The sequence below is a fragment of the Nesoenas mayeri genome (assembly GCF_963082525.1).
Source record: "Nesoenas mayeri genome assembly, chromosome: 4".
Taxonomy (NCBI): Eukaryota; Metazoa; Chordata; class Aves; order Columbiformes; family Columbidae; genus Nesoenas; species Nesoenas mayeri.
The window spans coordinates 50,295,724-50,313,027 of NC_137540.1; the positions used below are offsets into that span (position 1 = coordinate 50,295,724).

General features: G+C 37.3%; 1 protein-coding gene across 2 annotated transcripts in view; it reads right to left on the reverse strand.

The window, feature by feature from the left end:
- Positions 1 to 765: 765 nt before the first annotated feature.
- Positions 766 to 17,304, reverse strand: part of SLAIN2 (SLAIN motif family member 2) — a 36,401-nt gene continuing 19,862 nt past the window's right edge. Inside the window, exons 6-9 of one of the 2 annotated variants that reach the window (XM_080344180.1) lie at positions 15,228 to 15,365; positions 10,265 to 10,342; positions 4,958 to 5,276; positions 766 to 3,459 (exon numbers count right to left, since the gene is read on the reverse strand). In XM_080344180.1, coding sequence (XP_080200306.1) covers positions 3,393 to 3,459; positions 4,958 to 5,276; positions 10,265 to 10,342; positions 15,228 to 15,365 — 602 coding nt within the window. In that variant the 3' untranslated portion in view covers positions 766 to 3,392. The remainder of the gene's footprint in view (positions 3,460 to 4,957; positions 5,277 to 10,264; positions 10,343 to 15,227; positions 15,366 to 17,304) is intronic. The other variant, XM_080344181.1, reaches the window with a different exon arrangement.

Genomic DNA, 17,304 nt, shown 5'->3' on the forward strand with positions numbered 1-17,304 from the left:
TAAGCAGGCCAGCTAACTAGGGGCAACTAACTAGAGGCAAACCTTTTGATCTGCTGGCTTGATGACAAAATAGGGGACTGCGCTGGGATAAACAATCAATAGCAAGCCTCAGAGGTTAAATTTTTGTTAAACAAATTTAATGTTAAGTGGCCACCAAATAGATGTAAGCCTAGTTTAACTTGATTAATACCAAGATCAATAGTAATGTGGATGCCATATTTTCCTAGATACCTTGCTTTGTAGAAAAACACAGATTACAGAAAATTACCAAGTTCAAAACAAACTTCTTGCTTGTACGTAAGCCAAAAAATAGAGGAATTCATAGATGAACTAGATAAAACGTATATGTAACTCGAAGGCAGCTTACAAGGTTACACTTTTATACTGCTCAATTTTCTGCATAAATTTTCAAACTAAAAAAGTCTGTTTCATGTGGTGGAGTCAGCACAAATCCTGCAAAAATGAAAGGCAGCCAGAGTGCTCAGATTTGCACAAACTGCTCTGGGTGGAAACTCAGAATATGGTTTTTCACATAACTCTGAATGGTGCATCATCTTCCTGGAGCAGAAGCACAGCACAAGTCCACCTCTGCAAGGAAATGAGGGATTTCACCCAAATACAGCATTGTGTTCAGTTCATGAATTACGGGGCCAGACCAGAAGATGATGCTGGTAATTTCTAGAAAAGTGAATGCAGTTCTTGAGAAACAACCCAACCAGCCAAAAAAACCCTATAACAATACCCTTTAGATGTCTAAAGTATTTTAAAACCGATTTTTATTTTTAAAAAAATGATGCAGGAAGTATTTTGTGGTAAGAATATTTTATATATTTTTTTTACACTTTTAACACTTACAAAAACATTCAAACACAAAAAACTTAAATAACTTTGGAAGCAGAACAAGTCCTTCTGCCTACACACATACAACAATTCCGAGCTGTTGGCACAAAAAGTAATCCACATTCATAAACCCCTTACTACTATATCAAACAGAAGTAAATCATAGGCACTAGTTTATCAAATCCATATTTCCACACTTCTGGAGAAAATCTCTAAACACAGAGCCCCATGATTTCCTGATATCAGTAAACTGGTAATGCACAAAGGCTTTTCTGGTAAACAGACAGTCTGTCTCTTTCAGGAAGTCCTTTGCTGTATTTCAGGGGGAGAACAGCAGAGAAAAGAATCCTTATAAAACTTAAGCTGAACTTACCCAAGTGATGAATTACTTAAGGAAACGTACACAACAGTTTGATGCAGCCACGGTAAAACCCCCAATGTCATCATTTAAACTGACTTTCAAAATTTAAAAGTCACTCAAGTGTTTGATAAAATTCACCAACTAAAATTCACTTTTTCAATGAAGACTGCAGCATTGCTTTGTAAAATGCTGAAATGTTAAAATTCCAGCTTAAATGCAAATACGTGTGTTTGATCTAGTCCTCTCTTCTGCTTCACATGAGATACTGACATCCATTATCTGTGCCAGCACATGACCCAAGGCTGGATCAGTGGTATGTACTGATCTACTGGTGCGAGGTGATTTCTTTACCCCTGCTGAAATCTTACGGAGTTATAGTATATTTGATGCCCTGACTTCAAAGTCTCAGCACAGATCTTGGTCTGGAGTGTGAAGTCATTCACCAACCCAAAGCTCACATGAGTAACAGGAGCTGCAAATTTGTCTTCACTCCTTCATATTTGGCTTTTTCCAAGTCAAGTAGTATTGCATGGCTTTTTGTCCAGGAATATGTTAATGCTGGCCTAAAATTCAAGTGCTAGAATTTCAGGGTTAGTTATCCTCTTAGTGGTGGGAGCAAAATACACCAGCAGAGCCAAACTCAGATACTAATGGGGTTGAAGGCTACCTACCATCCAATCCAACTTGTAGTGTTCGTCAGTCATTGCACAAAGGATATACCACTCACATTCTCTTACTTCATCAACTGTACATCCAAAATACTGAAAAAGCTTCAAACAAAATCCCTTCCATTTAACTAGTCCCACCCAATGCAACTTCGTTACAAATGTTTGCATGATGTCTTCCAAAATAGAAAACAATGGTTCAAATGCTAAATATATGAATGAGTTGTTCTGAGCAACCTGTGTTAGAATAAGTCAAAGCCACCAGAGGAATTTAATAGCTTGTAAACAGACACAGCAGGTTTCATACTCTGTTACCAGTAATGTAAGATACACATATGTAAGGCAAAGTACGTATTTAATCACACTTACATGGGCAATATATTCTGTAAAAATATTTACAATTTAAAATAAACCAATTTAAGAAATGGACGAAAGTAAAAAAATAGGATACAGGAAACTCCCTCATACCATGGAACATCACCTAAATGAATATCATTTGGCATCAAGAGTCAACTCATTACCTTAAAATTTGTATGTTACAAGTGCATAGTTGTGTTTCCTTCTCCGTAACTATCAGCATTTACAGTTGCTCCAGGCTGCAAGCATAGTGGTATGGTATTAGAACAAATTAGCATTATGACTTGCTCGCTCTTTTTTAAGGAAACCTGCTATAAAAAAAAGTTTTCCCCAAGTAGCAAGGTGTGTGTTAAAAACGTGGCTACAATAGCAAAGGCCATCTTTCCTGAGCCAGGAACTTTAAGGTTAGAAAGATTGTACAACTGACACTGAGCCCTTTTGGCAATCAAACATGTAAGAGTGTGTAAAGCCGATATATCATAGTAGGAAAGATGCGATCTACACTATTGCATTTGTATCTGCTACATTCAAACCTTTAATGTTAATAAAAGCCATGGCTACTACTCGCTGTTCTGCCTCATCTTCCAAAGTAACTTCTGATTCTCTCGGAAGGACATACGTACCAATTTCCCAAATAAGAATCTCAGACAAGTGTTCAAAGCTATGTTTCACTAGCACTGTAGCAGTCTGCAATCAGAACACTAGCTCTGAGTAACATGGTTTTGTGTCAATAGTACTATTCATCAATCTTTCTGCTGAATTCAAACAGGCTGAAAATGAAGTTTTGGACAATCTAAGTTGACTTTATATTTGCCGTTTTTCAAGATGGGCATTTCTTTGGCATTCGTTAGGTTTTTGCCCAGACATTGGCCACTCTCATAAATGCTCATATTGATACAGTTTTAGCAAGCAAGAAAAAAAAAACAACACACCAGAACTGATAGCTATTTGATGTAGAAGTGATTGTATGATCACTAAACATCTGATGTTAGATGTCATTAAAGTGCTGCTTTATAATCTCTGCCAGTTTGTGCTAATTAGAGACAGAGAGGTCTGGAATTTTGACAAATCCCAAAAGTCACATCTGAACAGTTTGTATAATCAAGCCGTCTTTTAGCCTGGTGAGGAAGCATCCGTGAGCACTGGAACTTTGCATTAAGGTTTGCAGTTCAGTAGCAGCCATCTTTCCAACTCTCATCTTTCAGGTTGCCATAGGTTTTGGGAGCGGGTAATGATCTAAAATAAAATGAGATTATTTTTCAGTTTCATACATAACTGCTGAAGTCTGCATCTACAATACATAAGAATTCAACCATTTTACAAAAAATTGAAATATACATTTCATTCATTTACTTCTCTGCAGTACAGTCTACTTAACATAAACTCAAAAATATTTTTGGTTTCAGATTCTGTGCATTATATCTTGGCAATTACCACATCAGAAAAACATCTGCAAAAATAGACAGAAAACTTTTGGCTATTATATTCTGTGAGAATACAGACTTAATCTGCTGCCATCTAAAAGCAAGCATTTGTTTTTTCCAGTGATGTATGAACAGGGAAATCCTTGTTTAAAGTATTACATTTTGCTTACATGAAAATCTTGATGTTCATAGACACTTCATTATTGCATTGAGTACAGCTACTGCACTGTGTGTGTAAATTAAAAAAAAAAAGCTGTGTAAGTTTAATAAGTGAAAAGCTTTTCTGTAAGACAATTTGTGACTTGGACAACCTCACTTTGCTACTATTAAAAACTTCCTGTCAAAACCAACTACTTTTTATTACACAAAGGTTCATCCTACGGACAGACTGAAGAGTGCAAAACAGTCAGTGCTGTGACAGTCACTTGTCATTGCCTTGCCCAGTACTCACTAGACAACAGAACTCCCCCACTTTGCTATTTATGACCGTTTCATCTTTCTCTGGCACTGGGGACCAGCTGTTTATTCTTTCTGTTTAAGGGAATTCTTAGTACTCCTCATAAACAACTGCTTCTTTATGTCAGCTGGCTTCCGCTTGACACATTCAGTGCAAATCCACATTAGTGTGGCATTAAGAGCACATATTCTAAATTATGCATCATATCCTTCTGAGTCTCCTTAAGACAACTGTCCACGTAGCCCTTCCACTTAATACACAGTCTCTCTTGTGGTGGTTTCCCAAAGCACTCTGACACTAAGCAACTTCTACAGCTGGGTGTTAGCACCAGTGTTTGAGCTGAAAATTCTGTTTTGTCCCATGGGCTTACTGCATTGATTTTTACATTACGTTCAGAAAATGCTACGGATGCCTCTTCTGTCCTCACGTGTCTCTTCCTTCCTCAAGTTTGTAGCTGCCCAAGGAAAGTAGTTCTGACTTCAGAATGTGTCACTTAATTGTACAAATTAATTTTCACTTGCCAGCTATATTTTGATAGCTTTTTACCACATGCAGACAAATTGTTTCTGCTTTCTCAGCCCAGACTAAGTCACTTTGTTTACTTAGCTCAGTATCTTTTTTTTATGCATTTCACTTTCACTCCTTCACCTTCACTCTTTAGTTCAAGAACCTCTTCTCTCAGTTTTGCTTCAAAACTATTTTGGAAACAGGCAAATACTTCAACTGTAGGTCTTGATTTCCATTCTAAAGACCTTGCGGTTAAGTAAGAATTGCAGGAAGGAGCAGCGCATATACACAAAGTACAAAACGGATTATGAAAACTTCAAACCAAGCCTGCCTGTCACATACTCACCTGCGAACAGGCTGTGCAAGTTTGCTACGAGGCACTGGGATGCCCCCTGTGGAAGGGGCACTGGGTCTGGGCAAACCACTCCTCATCCCTGCTGTCCCTGCCGGTCTGGTAAGAGTTGTACTGTTAATACTGCTCGCAGGGCTCGGCAAGCCTGAACTGGGGGCTGCGAGAAGCCCTGGTGAAGAGCTACTGTGTGTCAGCTGCACGGCTTCTGGAGAAGCAACAGAACTGGGTCCGTGGTTACTAAATGCTTTCACTGGTTGGCGGAGAGCAAGGGGAGATGGTGCTGCAGGTGAGCGGAATTTGCTTGAAGAAGGTACTGGAAAATAAAATACAGAAGTTACTTTCAAGCTTAAGTTACATTGTGACTGAAATTATAAACAGGAGATTATGTAAAAATTCAAACAATATGGAATGTATAATGAATACAGCCAATCAAGCAGCAATGAGAAACAGGAATTCAGATGTCCTGTCATGTGTTTTTGATATCATAACTCTAATGCCCCATTTGCTTACTATAAATACTTATCTGGATTTATAAATAATACTAGTATGGCTCTAACAATTATATCAGTCAAGTAAAAAGAAGAGGAGAACATATTTGTTAAGAAGAAATTTAGCTGCTTCAGAAACATGTAACCTAATTCCCATTCCTGAAAGGACACACTAAAGAATACAAGATCCTACTCTGATAGTTTTTAAATAGATCTAAAGTGTATATTTGCTTTCAATTACGACGATGTCAGCACAGAGCATCTTAATGTTTCCTTTATGCTCTTCTTTTTAACCAAGTCCATTGAATTAGAATTCACCTAAAGATATGGTCATGTCCCAGATTTATTGGCTGATAGGGAAAAAAAAAGGCTAAGGTCAGCCAACCCACAATACAAAAGAAGCAAAGTGCTACTATGAAACTCACACGAGACAACTATAGCAATTTATAGCCTTCCTCTTTTTACAAAGATTATCTAAATTATCAGTATAGCTAATATGTGAATATTAAAAAATTGTATTTGGAATTAGTATGTAAAATATAGGTCTTTACCAAGTCCTTTCTGGAAAAGGTTAGTAAGCCAATGAAAATCCATTTAGAGGCTTAGACTTACAATATAGCATTGTCTCCGCAACAAGGTGCACATACAAATATACTCCACTAACAATTTATTTTTCTACAACACATTTGTTTTACTCAATGCTATTAATACAACAGCAAGAATTCTTATTTATTATATACTCAGGAATTACTTCTGAATTAGTAGACAGCTACCAATGAATGACAACTAATCCTCACAGCAAAAATACTGCCAAAAAGCATATTCAACAGCTCTTTGATAATACCAAACCTTAAGCACAATTCTTCATGAATATAACAAGTATGTTCAAAATATGCATAATAGAGTCACTAAATGGAATACCTAAAAGAATCCATCATTTTAATGATTAAATGGAATTTCACTAGCTTTTCAAGCTGATAAAGCAGGTCAATTGACAGTTCGGAAATTAAACAAAACCGCATTTACATTTAGTGAATTTGCATGAACTATTCTTTTCTCCACTAAAGAAACTTACACAGAGACCAAAGTTGAGTCCTCTTAGATGTTGTACATAAAAGACAGCCCTTCACATGGCTTTTATTATCATTTTACAAGGTAAATCCACTAAGAGCGTGAGGAGTGAAAGAAGGGATGAATAATGACAGGAACATGACAACAAAAATGGGGCACAAAGGAAGTAGCAGTTTTCAGTTTGCATTTTGAAGCCATTCCATACAGAGGACATCTAGGGAGATTATTATGTGCTTCATTGCAGATGTGAAGTGGATTTGATTCCTTTCTGGATTATCCAAGAGGGCCTCTCCGCTGACAATGATATCAAACACAGCGTGAAGCCACTCGTGGGAAAAGCTGACAAAAAAGGTGGCAGAGATGTCAACAATCCATGACAGCTGCTAAGTAGCAAGGAGAATAAATAAAAAACCTTAAAATAAAAACCTTGGCATCGAGCCAGACGATGGATTAAGGAAAGTGTTAACAGCAGAATGACTGGACAAGAAGAGCAAAGTGTTCCTCGGACTAAGATTACGTATTGGAAATTTTTACAATATGACCATTGCCTGTAACATTGGTGCAATTGAATCCTACAGAATTTTCAAGTGATTCTACAGTGTAAACGCAGGGAGCTTTTACCAGGAAACTTCTCATTACAATACTGGCTTGGAACAGAAATACAGCATCAGGTTAGCAACTGACCAACAGAGCAATACCAGTGCATGAAAACTTCATATAGCTTTGGGACTCTGACAGGCACAACAGGGAGATTTTTAAGTTCAGAGTGTAAGCAATGAAAAACTGCCACTGAAGAAAGCTTGTCACATTGCCAGTGAAAGTCAGCATCCACTAAATGAGTCCTCTCCATTTGCTCTAGTTTTCTGTTGACCATATTTTACCATGCTTCCAACTCGAGCTGTCAATTCAGAAAACATTTCCTGTCAGCACAGCATTGCAGACATGGCTGAGAGCTGTACTCATTCCTGTACACAAAGGGATGAATTGTCTTCCAACATGCTGTGATCTCCAAAGCAGTCCACATGATGCAATCTCTGGCAAACTGTCTAATAATTCTGCTCTACATACAAAGAATTTTGTCTTAGAGCAGTTCTGGATATTTAATGAAACTCAGCTTGGCCTATATGGAAGACAGGATCACAAAGATTGAGGTACTGCCTTAGTCAAAGACTGATGATTATATACCCACATGCAGTGTTGAGCTGATCCGTGTTTAATAAAAACATGTAAATGTGTATGGGTGGTGCTTAACTTCACGCAACTCCGTCTCCTTAGAAACTAAACAACTAGAACCAAATACATTTAAAACACGTAGCAACGATACAAATAAATGGCACTGTGCAGTTACAACATTTGTATTTCCCACCCTCTCTGGATTCCGTCCTGGACTGTGGGCAGGGAGCAGGAGATCCCCACCTGGCAAAGCAGGATGCTGGGAAGCTACAACCTCATCTGGCTGGTACCCCAATGCCAGCTGATACACTCAGACCTGAAACCACAATCAATTCTGATGCAGTTGTTAAATCGTAACCATCATGATGAAAAGATTCATCTGATATGAAAGAACAGATGAGGTAAAATGATGGGAATCAATAAACTATTCAGTCATCTCAGTACAGGAAAGACACGGACCTGTTGGAGAGGGTCCAGAGGAGGACTTCAAAAATGATCAGGGTGATGGAAACCTCTGCTATGAGGACAGGCTGAGAGTTGGTGTTGTTCAGCCAGGAGAAGAAAAGGCTCCAGAGAGATGTTATTGTGGCCTTTCAGTACTTAAAAAGGGCTTGTAAGAAAGATGGGGACAGACTTTTTAGCAGGGCCTGTTACAAGATGACAAGGGGTAAGGGTTTTAAACCAAAGGAGGGGAGATTCAGGTCAGACATGAAGAACAATTTTTTTACAATGAGGGTGGTGAAACACTGGCACAGGTTGCTCAGAGATGGTAGATGTCCCATATCCTTGGAAACATTCAAGACCAGGCTGGATGTGGCTCTGAGCAACCTGATCTTGTTGAAGATGTCCCTGACCTTTGCAGGGGGGTTGGACTAGATGACCCAAACCAGTCTGTGATCTGACTGATGCTGGATTGCTGTATAAGCCTTAACAAATCTGTTACACTGAGGTACAGAGGTGGTTATTTGAATGTATTTTGAATTGCTTTGCACAAAATGGTAAAACAACATGCCAATGTCTGTGTGTGAAAGGTGTCAAGCTATGTAATGAGCAGTATTTTAAGAAACTAAAACCAATCATTGCTCATAGCTGTTTATTCTATTGAAACAGAAGTCTTGTTTTATTACTGTATAATGCTTCTATACTTGTGAGAACCCCAGATCAGAAGCAACAAAATTAACACATCAAGGACTACAAAACAGCAAACAGCTGAAAAGGACATGTTGGGTCCTCATCTGCAGTGAGGAATGACAGCAACTATAAACCAGAATACATAACTGGCAGTGCAACATGCTCAATTCCTCATTCTCTAAGGTTTAATAAAATCTCACAAATAATGTAAACTCAAAGAGAAGTTAATTTTCTGTACATTTCCACAGCTCTAGACTCAGCCATCAACAGTGAGTGTTCCAGACACCCAGATGAAGGTGAAAACTTAAAAGATAGCATGGAAAGCCTTGCAGAGGAATCAAGATAGTGGTGTTATGCCAAAGCAGAACATGGAGAGAACTTTTCTTCATTTGGTATGGAATATTATGAAGACTGTTAGAGACCTCCTATTAAGCCATGTGAATCTGTTTCCAAGTCACTATACTTCACTAAAACTTTCTGCATGGAATAAAGTTGACTCAAAGAAGTAACATCATTAAACCACTGAGAAACACACGCATTTTGTCAGCTACCCCCAGTACCTGCATGAAGGACTCTTACAATCCTTAAAGGTTTCTGGCATCTAGAGAGATTATGGATTGGTCTGAAGAGAAATATGATCTTCAAAATGAGATCTTCTAGATTGTTAATAAACAGGACCAACTATGATTAAAAGCAAAATCGTGAACTTGTTAATTATTTAAGTAGTGAAGCTGAGGCAGTGTCATATACAAGGCTGCCAGAATTAAATACAAAGCAGTTAAAACCTGTCTAACGGGATTAAGCCTCAACATATTGCATTTTCTTCTTAAGAAGCAGCCAACTTCAGCCATTTGCAAACTGGAATATTATATGCAATAGCCTCTAATTCATTGAGGAAAAAAAAATGTAAATCTACTGTATGTTGGGGTTAATCTTCTAGTTTTGACAGGAAAAAAAGAAAGCGTAAGCACTCACGCATGTATGCACAAAACAAGTTAACATTCTATGCTCATCTTCTCAAGGATAAACTCATTAGCCTTTGTTTCCAGCACAAAGGATGATATTTTCAATTGGTTGCAGTTTTAAGAAACTATGTTTTACAATTTAAAAAAATGCCTATCCAAACGTAGCCCTCAGGTACATGGAATCAAGAGTCTACTTTTCTAATCCAGATTTCCCAATTAATGCTGGAAGTCACCAAATCTTGGATTTTCTCTCAAAATCCAATTTAATATTATTTTTTTTTCCTCCTACATGATGCAGAGATTTATTTTTAACGTTTAGACAAAAAAGTTACATACTTCAACACAGCAAGGACCACTTGGTTAATCTCAACATGCAACAGCAATTTTATTGATCTAGAATGTGTGAGATTTAATGCAAGTGAACAATTATCTGAGATTTGCTGGAGCTTGGTAAGAGGTTCTAGGTTAATTACCTCCTTTTGTAGATGGAGTTTGAAGAAACTGTTTGGTTTTGAAGGCAGCACGAGGCAATTGTTTCTGCCTTTGCAGAGCTGTTGAAAGACAAGAAGTGTTATATTTGTCTAAGAAGATAAGAAAACTAACTTTAGTGGGAATTTCAGAATTGTATCCACTTTAGAAGCATCAAGGAACAGAGTGAATAAAACACTCTAAAAAAGCTGTTATGACTCTGGAAGTGATGGGGTTTTTAAAATGGTGCTTGCTCTTTAAGGCGAAGAGTTACAGAGGAGCGTGTCAGAAACTGTGCAGTGCAAACGTGCAGATTCTGTGAGAGTAAAGCTTCTTGTAGGGCAAAAAGCCCAGAAAGGCAAAAAAAATTAATACGCCAAAGGAAGAACAAGCCACCTAGCAGACATGCTACAGCAATGTGAGCGCAAGTTGGATACAAAGATGAAAATCAAACTGTCATATTTGACCTAGCAAGAATAAACTTTTTCTTTTAAGGAGTTTTCAAAAAATATTCTAACACTATACAAAAGCATAAATCTTTATCTGAATGTGATCCTCATTAAAAAGTTATATTTTTCAGTTATGCAAACATAAGCCACTTTGAGAGATGTCTGAGTTTTTTTTCCCCTCAAAAGGTATACAAATTTAGAGACGTAACACTTAGAATTATCAGCTGTCAGCATGTAGACAGCATGACAAAAATTGTTCTTTACTGCTCTTGTGTCTTGCCTTTTTTCCAGTAATGTTCAAGGGCTGACACTGCCTTGAAATGACCTCAGTACCCACCAGTTACCAAGAGAGAAGCCAACGTTCCAAGAGCTGCAGAACCTTGGCAAGGAGAGAATTACCTATTGCCAGAAGGAACACATCGACTCCGCGTGTTTTCACCACAGCATATTTAAAGGAGGGGAAGATGAAAGTATCCATTGAAATAAAGCTTTGCCTACAAAGGCTTCTTAAAATTATAATGTATGAATAAACATCTCTGTATGGAGTTTTATACCAGCATAAAACTGATTGTGCTAGCAAGGCTCATTTCCATAGTGAGAAGGATGAAAGATGGGGAAACAGCTGTGCTTAAAGATCTTGACCCTCAGTAAGGAAACTCTGTAGTTCTACCACTAAATGGTGAATATTGTTATGAAGAAGGCAAGGGAAGAGCAATTAGAATTCTAATACAATAGTATTAGTTAATCCTTTTCTAAACTTGATAGCATATAGTAAATGCCATCACCTTTCCTATCCCTCAGTCAGTGCAAAATGCACAATATTTTGTGAACCATAAATGAAGTTCAATCTGTGTTTTACCTTCATTCTGAAAATAAGACTAGGTGGTCAGTTCATTTTAGTCTTACTATAGATGCTACAATCTGTCATTTTCAACAAACAGCAAAAAATAATTAAAATGTTTATAAACATGATAAAATGCTGCCTGTGAATATTAAGAATAAAAACATCTATTCTTTATACCAACTAAAATCTAATACAAAAAAGCATGTGGCAATATGGAATACTAACAACTTCTGGCACGTGGTGTTGCTATAAAATTTTAAGGCATATTCATAAGCAGCCAATTAAGCACAGCAAGATGTTTAAAAATGATCAGAATTCTAGGAATTTAGTGAAGCAGACCGCTGGCCAGAGTGTTTCTGTTCTCAAGTATTTCATTATACCATTTTTTACTGAATCGGTCTTTTTGTTACACCACACAAAAACCAAGGACAGCTGCTTCCTTCATGTTTTCGTTCTTGAACTTCGCTTGCCCTGATTAATTCAATTAGATTCATATATACTACTGCATATAACACTAAGTTTATTCCCCCCATCGTTATTTACACTACTTGCAAGTCAGAGATGTGGGATGATGTGGCAAGGATTGAAAAAATATATATCAGATTCCTTCCTTCTCAGTGGAGACTCCAGTAAATAGAGACTCAATAGCTAAATAATTCTGTGATTCTGAATCACTGAGAAGAGCTTCAGTCAGTGCAGTCTGGGCAACGCTGAGGAAATGCGCAGTTTGAGATGAGCGTATGGCACATGCTTATCCACGCACTTGCTGCTCTTCCTGTGCTCTGGGTGCTATTCCATTCCCTGTCACAAATGGCACACACTGAATACAGGTAGGTATGTTTGCTTCTGGTCACTCCAACTGGAATACTGCTTCCTCAAAACACACTTTCTTTAACTCTGAACATGCCAAGGAGCTGGATCTTGGCAAGCAGGCTAGTTACTTTACTGATAGCTTCAACAATTTACAGCTTAGTCCTGAAAAATATCTTATATTTCACTCTGCTTAAAGCTTTTACATTCATGTGCTAATAGTGCCAGATAAGTACAAAAGCATCACAGACAACCCACTAGAAAGCAAGGAGCTCCCATATGGAATCGACCCTAGAAGGTCTACAGCTCTGCACAATCTATGTGGTGTAGGATGCAACTACAGAGACTCTCCATCATTCTAACACTTTAAAGTGTTAGACAGAACGCAAGTATTACTGTACCTTCCAGTCTTTTAAGGTGAAACAGCTTTCCTATTAAAAAAGTACTTTCTGCATAACAGCATGGAGAACCAGATGTAAATAAAGATTCTAATAGTTACAACTACTATTTAATTCCCTCAGTCCAATCTCAAAAAGAATTTGGATTCTTCACCACATTACAGCTAAAAATTAAAATGCAAATTGTTTTTAGGTTTCACAGTTGTACCTCTAAACATAGTATAAGTATCCTCACTCTACTAAGCAAGCATGTACACTTAGCCTGTGTAACCACAATTGTCTTTTCAGAAACTTACTGGATTCCTAACTCATTTTTGAATGCCAGCAACCATAGCAAGTTCAGTATTGCAGCCACAGCAAATGTGCAAGTAAATTATAAACAGCAGATCTTTGACAAGGAGAAAAGTAGTGACCTTGGGTGGCAAGCCAGCATCCTTGCAAAGGTAAGCTCATGCAAAACTAGCAGGTATATGAGGAAGCTTCAAATTGCAAGACCCAGAAGTCATTGCCAAGGGAAAAAAAAATGTTGCGATTTAACAGTGCTTTGTGCAAGGTGACAAAATATGAAACCAACAAAACAAAAAGTATACAATAAAAAGGACACAATTCTGGAATTTGTAATACAATGTACAGTTTTGCAGAAAATTTTTAAATCCAGACTAAGCAAAGATACTTACTCATTGACTTCATACACAAACCGTTTTACGATTGTCAATAGCAAGACTCTGACAAACATCTGTAAGAGCAGGGAAACTGTAAAAGCTAGAAATCTGGGGTTTATTAATGATATTTAACTTACATGTAAATGTAAGTTGGTCTAGAGTGGTTCACATTTGGGGAAAGATTCTCACAAAAGGCAAGCAAATTTACCTAGTAATTTCTGATATTCTCAGTTCATCCACAAGTTGAAAAAATTATGTATGTATAAACATAAGTCACACTACTTCGGCTTCTACAATGAATAATTCACTAAGTATTGAATACTGAGACTTCTGCTGTCTGATCTTTCCATAAGGTTTCACTGTGAATATACTTTAAGTATTGGAAATAGCCTTCTAGGCAACTATGCTGTCCTCTGTGCTCTTCCCTTCCCAGTCCACTCAATTTTAAAACACCAAATCTGTAGAATTTTTTAATTTTTTTTTTTCCTTTGTTTTCTTTTAGGTCATTTGATTATTCTTCCTATCCCAAAAATAACACAGCTGGAGGGCTGCTGCCCAGCTGCTCTGAGTGCTTTATAGTTTGATAAGCCTACCAAACAAGTAACAGTCCTGCATTGGAACTACAGAGAGGCCCTTTCAGTTGTGAATCCCACCTTCTGAGTGTTTGCAAACAGCAGAAGAAGGGAGTCAAGGTGAAAGGGTGCTGGGGTAACCTGTACAAACAATCACAAGGTCACACTAATTTGGCTACAGCATGACAGACCTGGGACTGACTGTCCACACAATCCTTATGTCTGGTCTGAGTCACTACAGACACAAATTTTATCCGTCTTTGGCATGGTCGGTATTCCTGAATAATATTGCATTAACACACTGTTTTGAAAGGACCACTTAACAAAACAAAGTTTCATTCACAAATATCTTACATTTCCTGTCAAATATTTAGATTACTGATCAACTTTTATTATAGAACTTTTATAGTTCAAAGCTTTACACATAGTAATATTCATAATGTGGTGTTCTCTTGAAAATGTCACACAAGGTTATTAAATTCTGAAACTTGCTTTAAAATAAAATGGTCAGGAACTGTCAATATTGACATATAAAGAAGCACTGAATATTTAAGTTTCATTTGCTTTGGCTTCTTTAAGGTCACCATTTTCAAGAGACTTCTGATGTTAGCAGCATTCTCCTATCAGCAGTTCACTTTTCGACAAACTAGCAGCTCCTGGTCCAGCAATGGGCTGGTTTGTTTCATGGGACACAGGTTCATCCAAACCTTTTCTACGGAATAACCAACACAATGTAAATAAGATCTGCAACTGAATATGTAATGTCCAGATGACAAAACAACAGAAGAAAGGAAACTGCAAACAAGGGTTAAACTTGCATGGATGTTTTCAGATCAGGTAAAAAAAGCAATAAACATCCAGGTAAGTCTTTTCATAGCCTAGTAAATTTTTGTAGTCTAAAAATAAAATTCAATAGCACAGAGCACTACACCTTCTGTAAATCACAGAAAGTAAAATGTTTTCTGAAATGTCTAGCTACTGTATTTATACTCCTTACAGTACTTCAGTACTTCTACATATACTTCTATGAAACTGTGAATGATACCTTGAATAAGCAATCAGACATTCTCTGAATATAACCAGTACCAAAAAAGCAGACTCACACAGGTATGATTAAAAATCAAGATTAGCATCTCCAGTGTAGCATGCAATGTTTCTCTTTGCCATGAAAGACAGCTAAATGCCATCACTTTATTGTGATTTATACACTGAAGTGTCACTAAAGGTACTTACTGGCTGAGGCCTGAGGTTGAATGCGAGGTATTCCCCCATTTGGCACTTGGAAGTTTGAGTCACTTCTGCTGTTTTTCACAGACTCAGCTTGGATGTTAGATGTCCTGGACAGGTTTGGAAGACTACGCCTTAGTTTTTCTGTATAAAATAACACAAAGATACCACAACATGTAGTCTGATGCTGGACAAAGTTCAAGTTATGAACCCATAGATGAACCACAAGTCTAAGTGACACAAAATGTTACCCATATAAAACTACACCGCAATTTAAAAATGTATTTTGTTACACTACAATTCTTCCATTATCTTGAATTAAAGTTGTATATTATTTTCAGATTTACCACATAAAAAACATTTATATAAAAAAGCAAGAACCTCCATTTTTCACCTGTGGTGAAAAAAGTCAAGCATAACGTGTTTTGAAATTGAAACATATCTGGACTATCATTCTCTGGGTTTTGTTCTACTGTCAGAGAAATTGAATAGGCAAACCTAATTTGCAGTTGTGCAGAGTTTTCAAAGTTTCTACTTAGAAAGCTATTTATAACATAGAATGCTTGCCTGAAGACTGAAAAACATAGTAATTTTTTGAGTCATTTTTTAGGACTACCCAGTCCTATATTAGCACATCACACAACAAATAACAGCCACCCGCTAGGAAAGAAAATCTTCATACACAGCATTCAAAAATATTGAAGGGTCCAGTTATGCTTCATCTTTCACGTATGACTTGACTATCTATTCAGCTAATACTGGTTCTTCAAGAGTCTTCTAAAATTTGTACTGTTGCTCACAGAATACAAAAAGATGCCATTAAATATTTCTCAAGTGTAATGACATTCTGTGTCTCTCCAACCCACACAGAGCCGGGTTGATGACATACTTCAGACAGAGGACCGCAGATGCCTTGCTGAGATGAGTGGCCAACCTGATTCTGTAGAGGGATGCAGGAAAGAAGCACGCTAAGCATGCACAAGCACTAAAGATAAAAACAAAAGTAGGGAGACTTCATAGCCTAAATATTCATACAGGTTATTCCTACAAGTGTACTTCCTGTACTCAGTAGTGCGCATTGCTTTGCACTGCAGTTGATACGTTGTTGAACTCTGCCTACTAAATTTTGCTCTAACCATTCCAAAGAAGGGAAAAAAAAAATCCCAAACAAGTTTTTTTGGCTGCTGGTGTATGAACTCTGAATATCCAAGCAACATTCAACTGCACAAAAACCACTGCAAGAGAATTTGTTGGAAGTGTTTCAGAAGCACATGATCACACGCTCTATTTTGATCCCTCTGGTATGTGGGATACCAGCCTTTAGTACCTTGCCTCTCATGGGATATTTTTGTTGTAACTCATCTAGCATGCATTAAGACTTTATTGAAACCCTAGAAAAGAATAGGAAAGGAATTCGCAACTACGTCACAATATAATTGATTAGCTTTTGTGTTGTACATTTTCCTATGTACCTGAAACTGCCCTAAACCGCTATTACTAGATGAGACTTAAGCTAAGCCTTCCAAAGATATTCTTGAATAGCTAACTGAATTTGCAGGGCCACCTTCCCCAAAAGCTCTAGCCTAGCACACTGATTTTCCTGATTAAAATTCTCAAATTTCTTAGTCAACGCAATTCTGTACGTGGGAGAAACCTCTTTGCTCTATTAGGGGAGAAAAAAAAAAACCAAAAAACAAGAAAAAAACGCTCAGAAAATAAACTCTTTAAAAATGCATTTCAACATCATCTCTACTGCAGACGCTTTGCATCCAGCTTACCTGAAAGATGAAAAAATACGGTGAATTCTTAATATTTAAATGTGTATTATTTCCAAATTTAAGATTTTATTTGCCAGATAACTGCATTTCTAAAAATAGGAATACGCTTGTCATGAAAAAGTACACTCAAGAAGGAAAATCATATCAGTATATGGTATTTTGTTCTATGCCAATATAGCATAATTGCGTCAAGTTTACTGGTAAGCTTTATTTTTTTATTATGCAGTGGTTCGCACAGCTTTGAGATACCTAAAGTATCCGACAAAGGCTTGACCTAAGTACTAATATTTTAAGGCTGTGTTCAT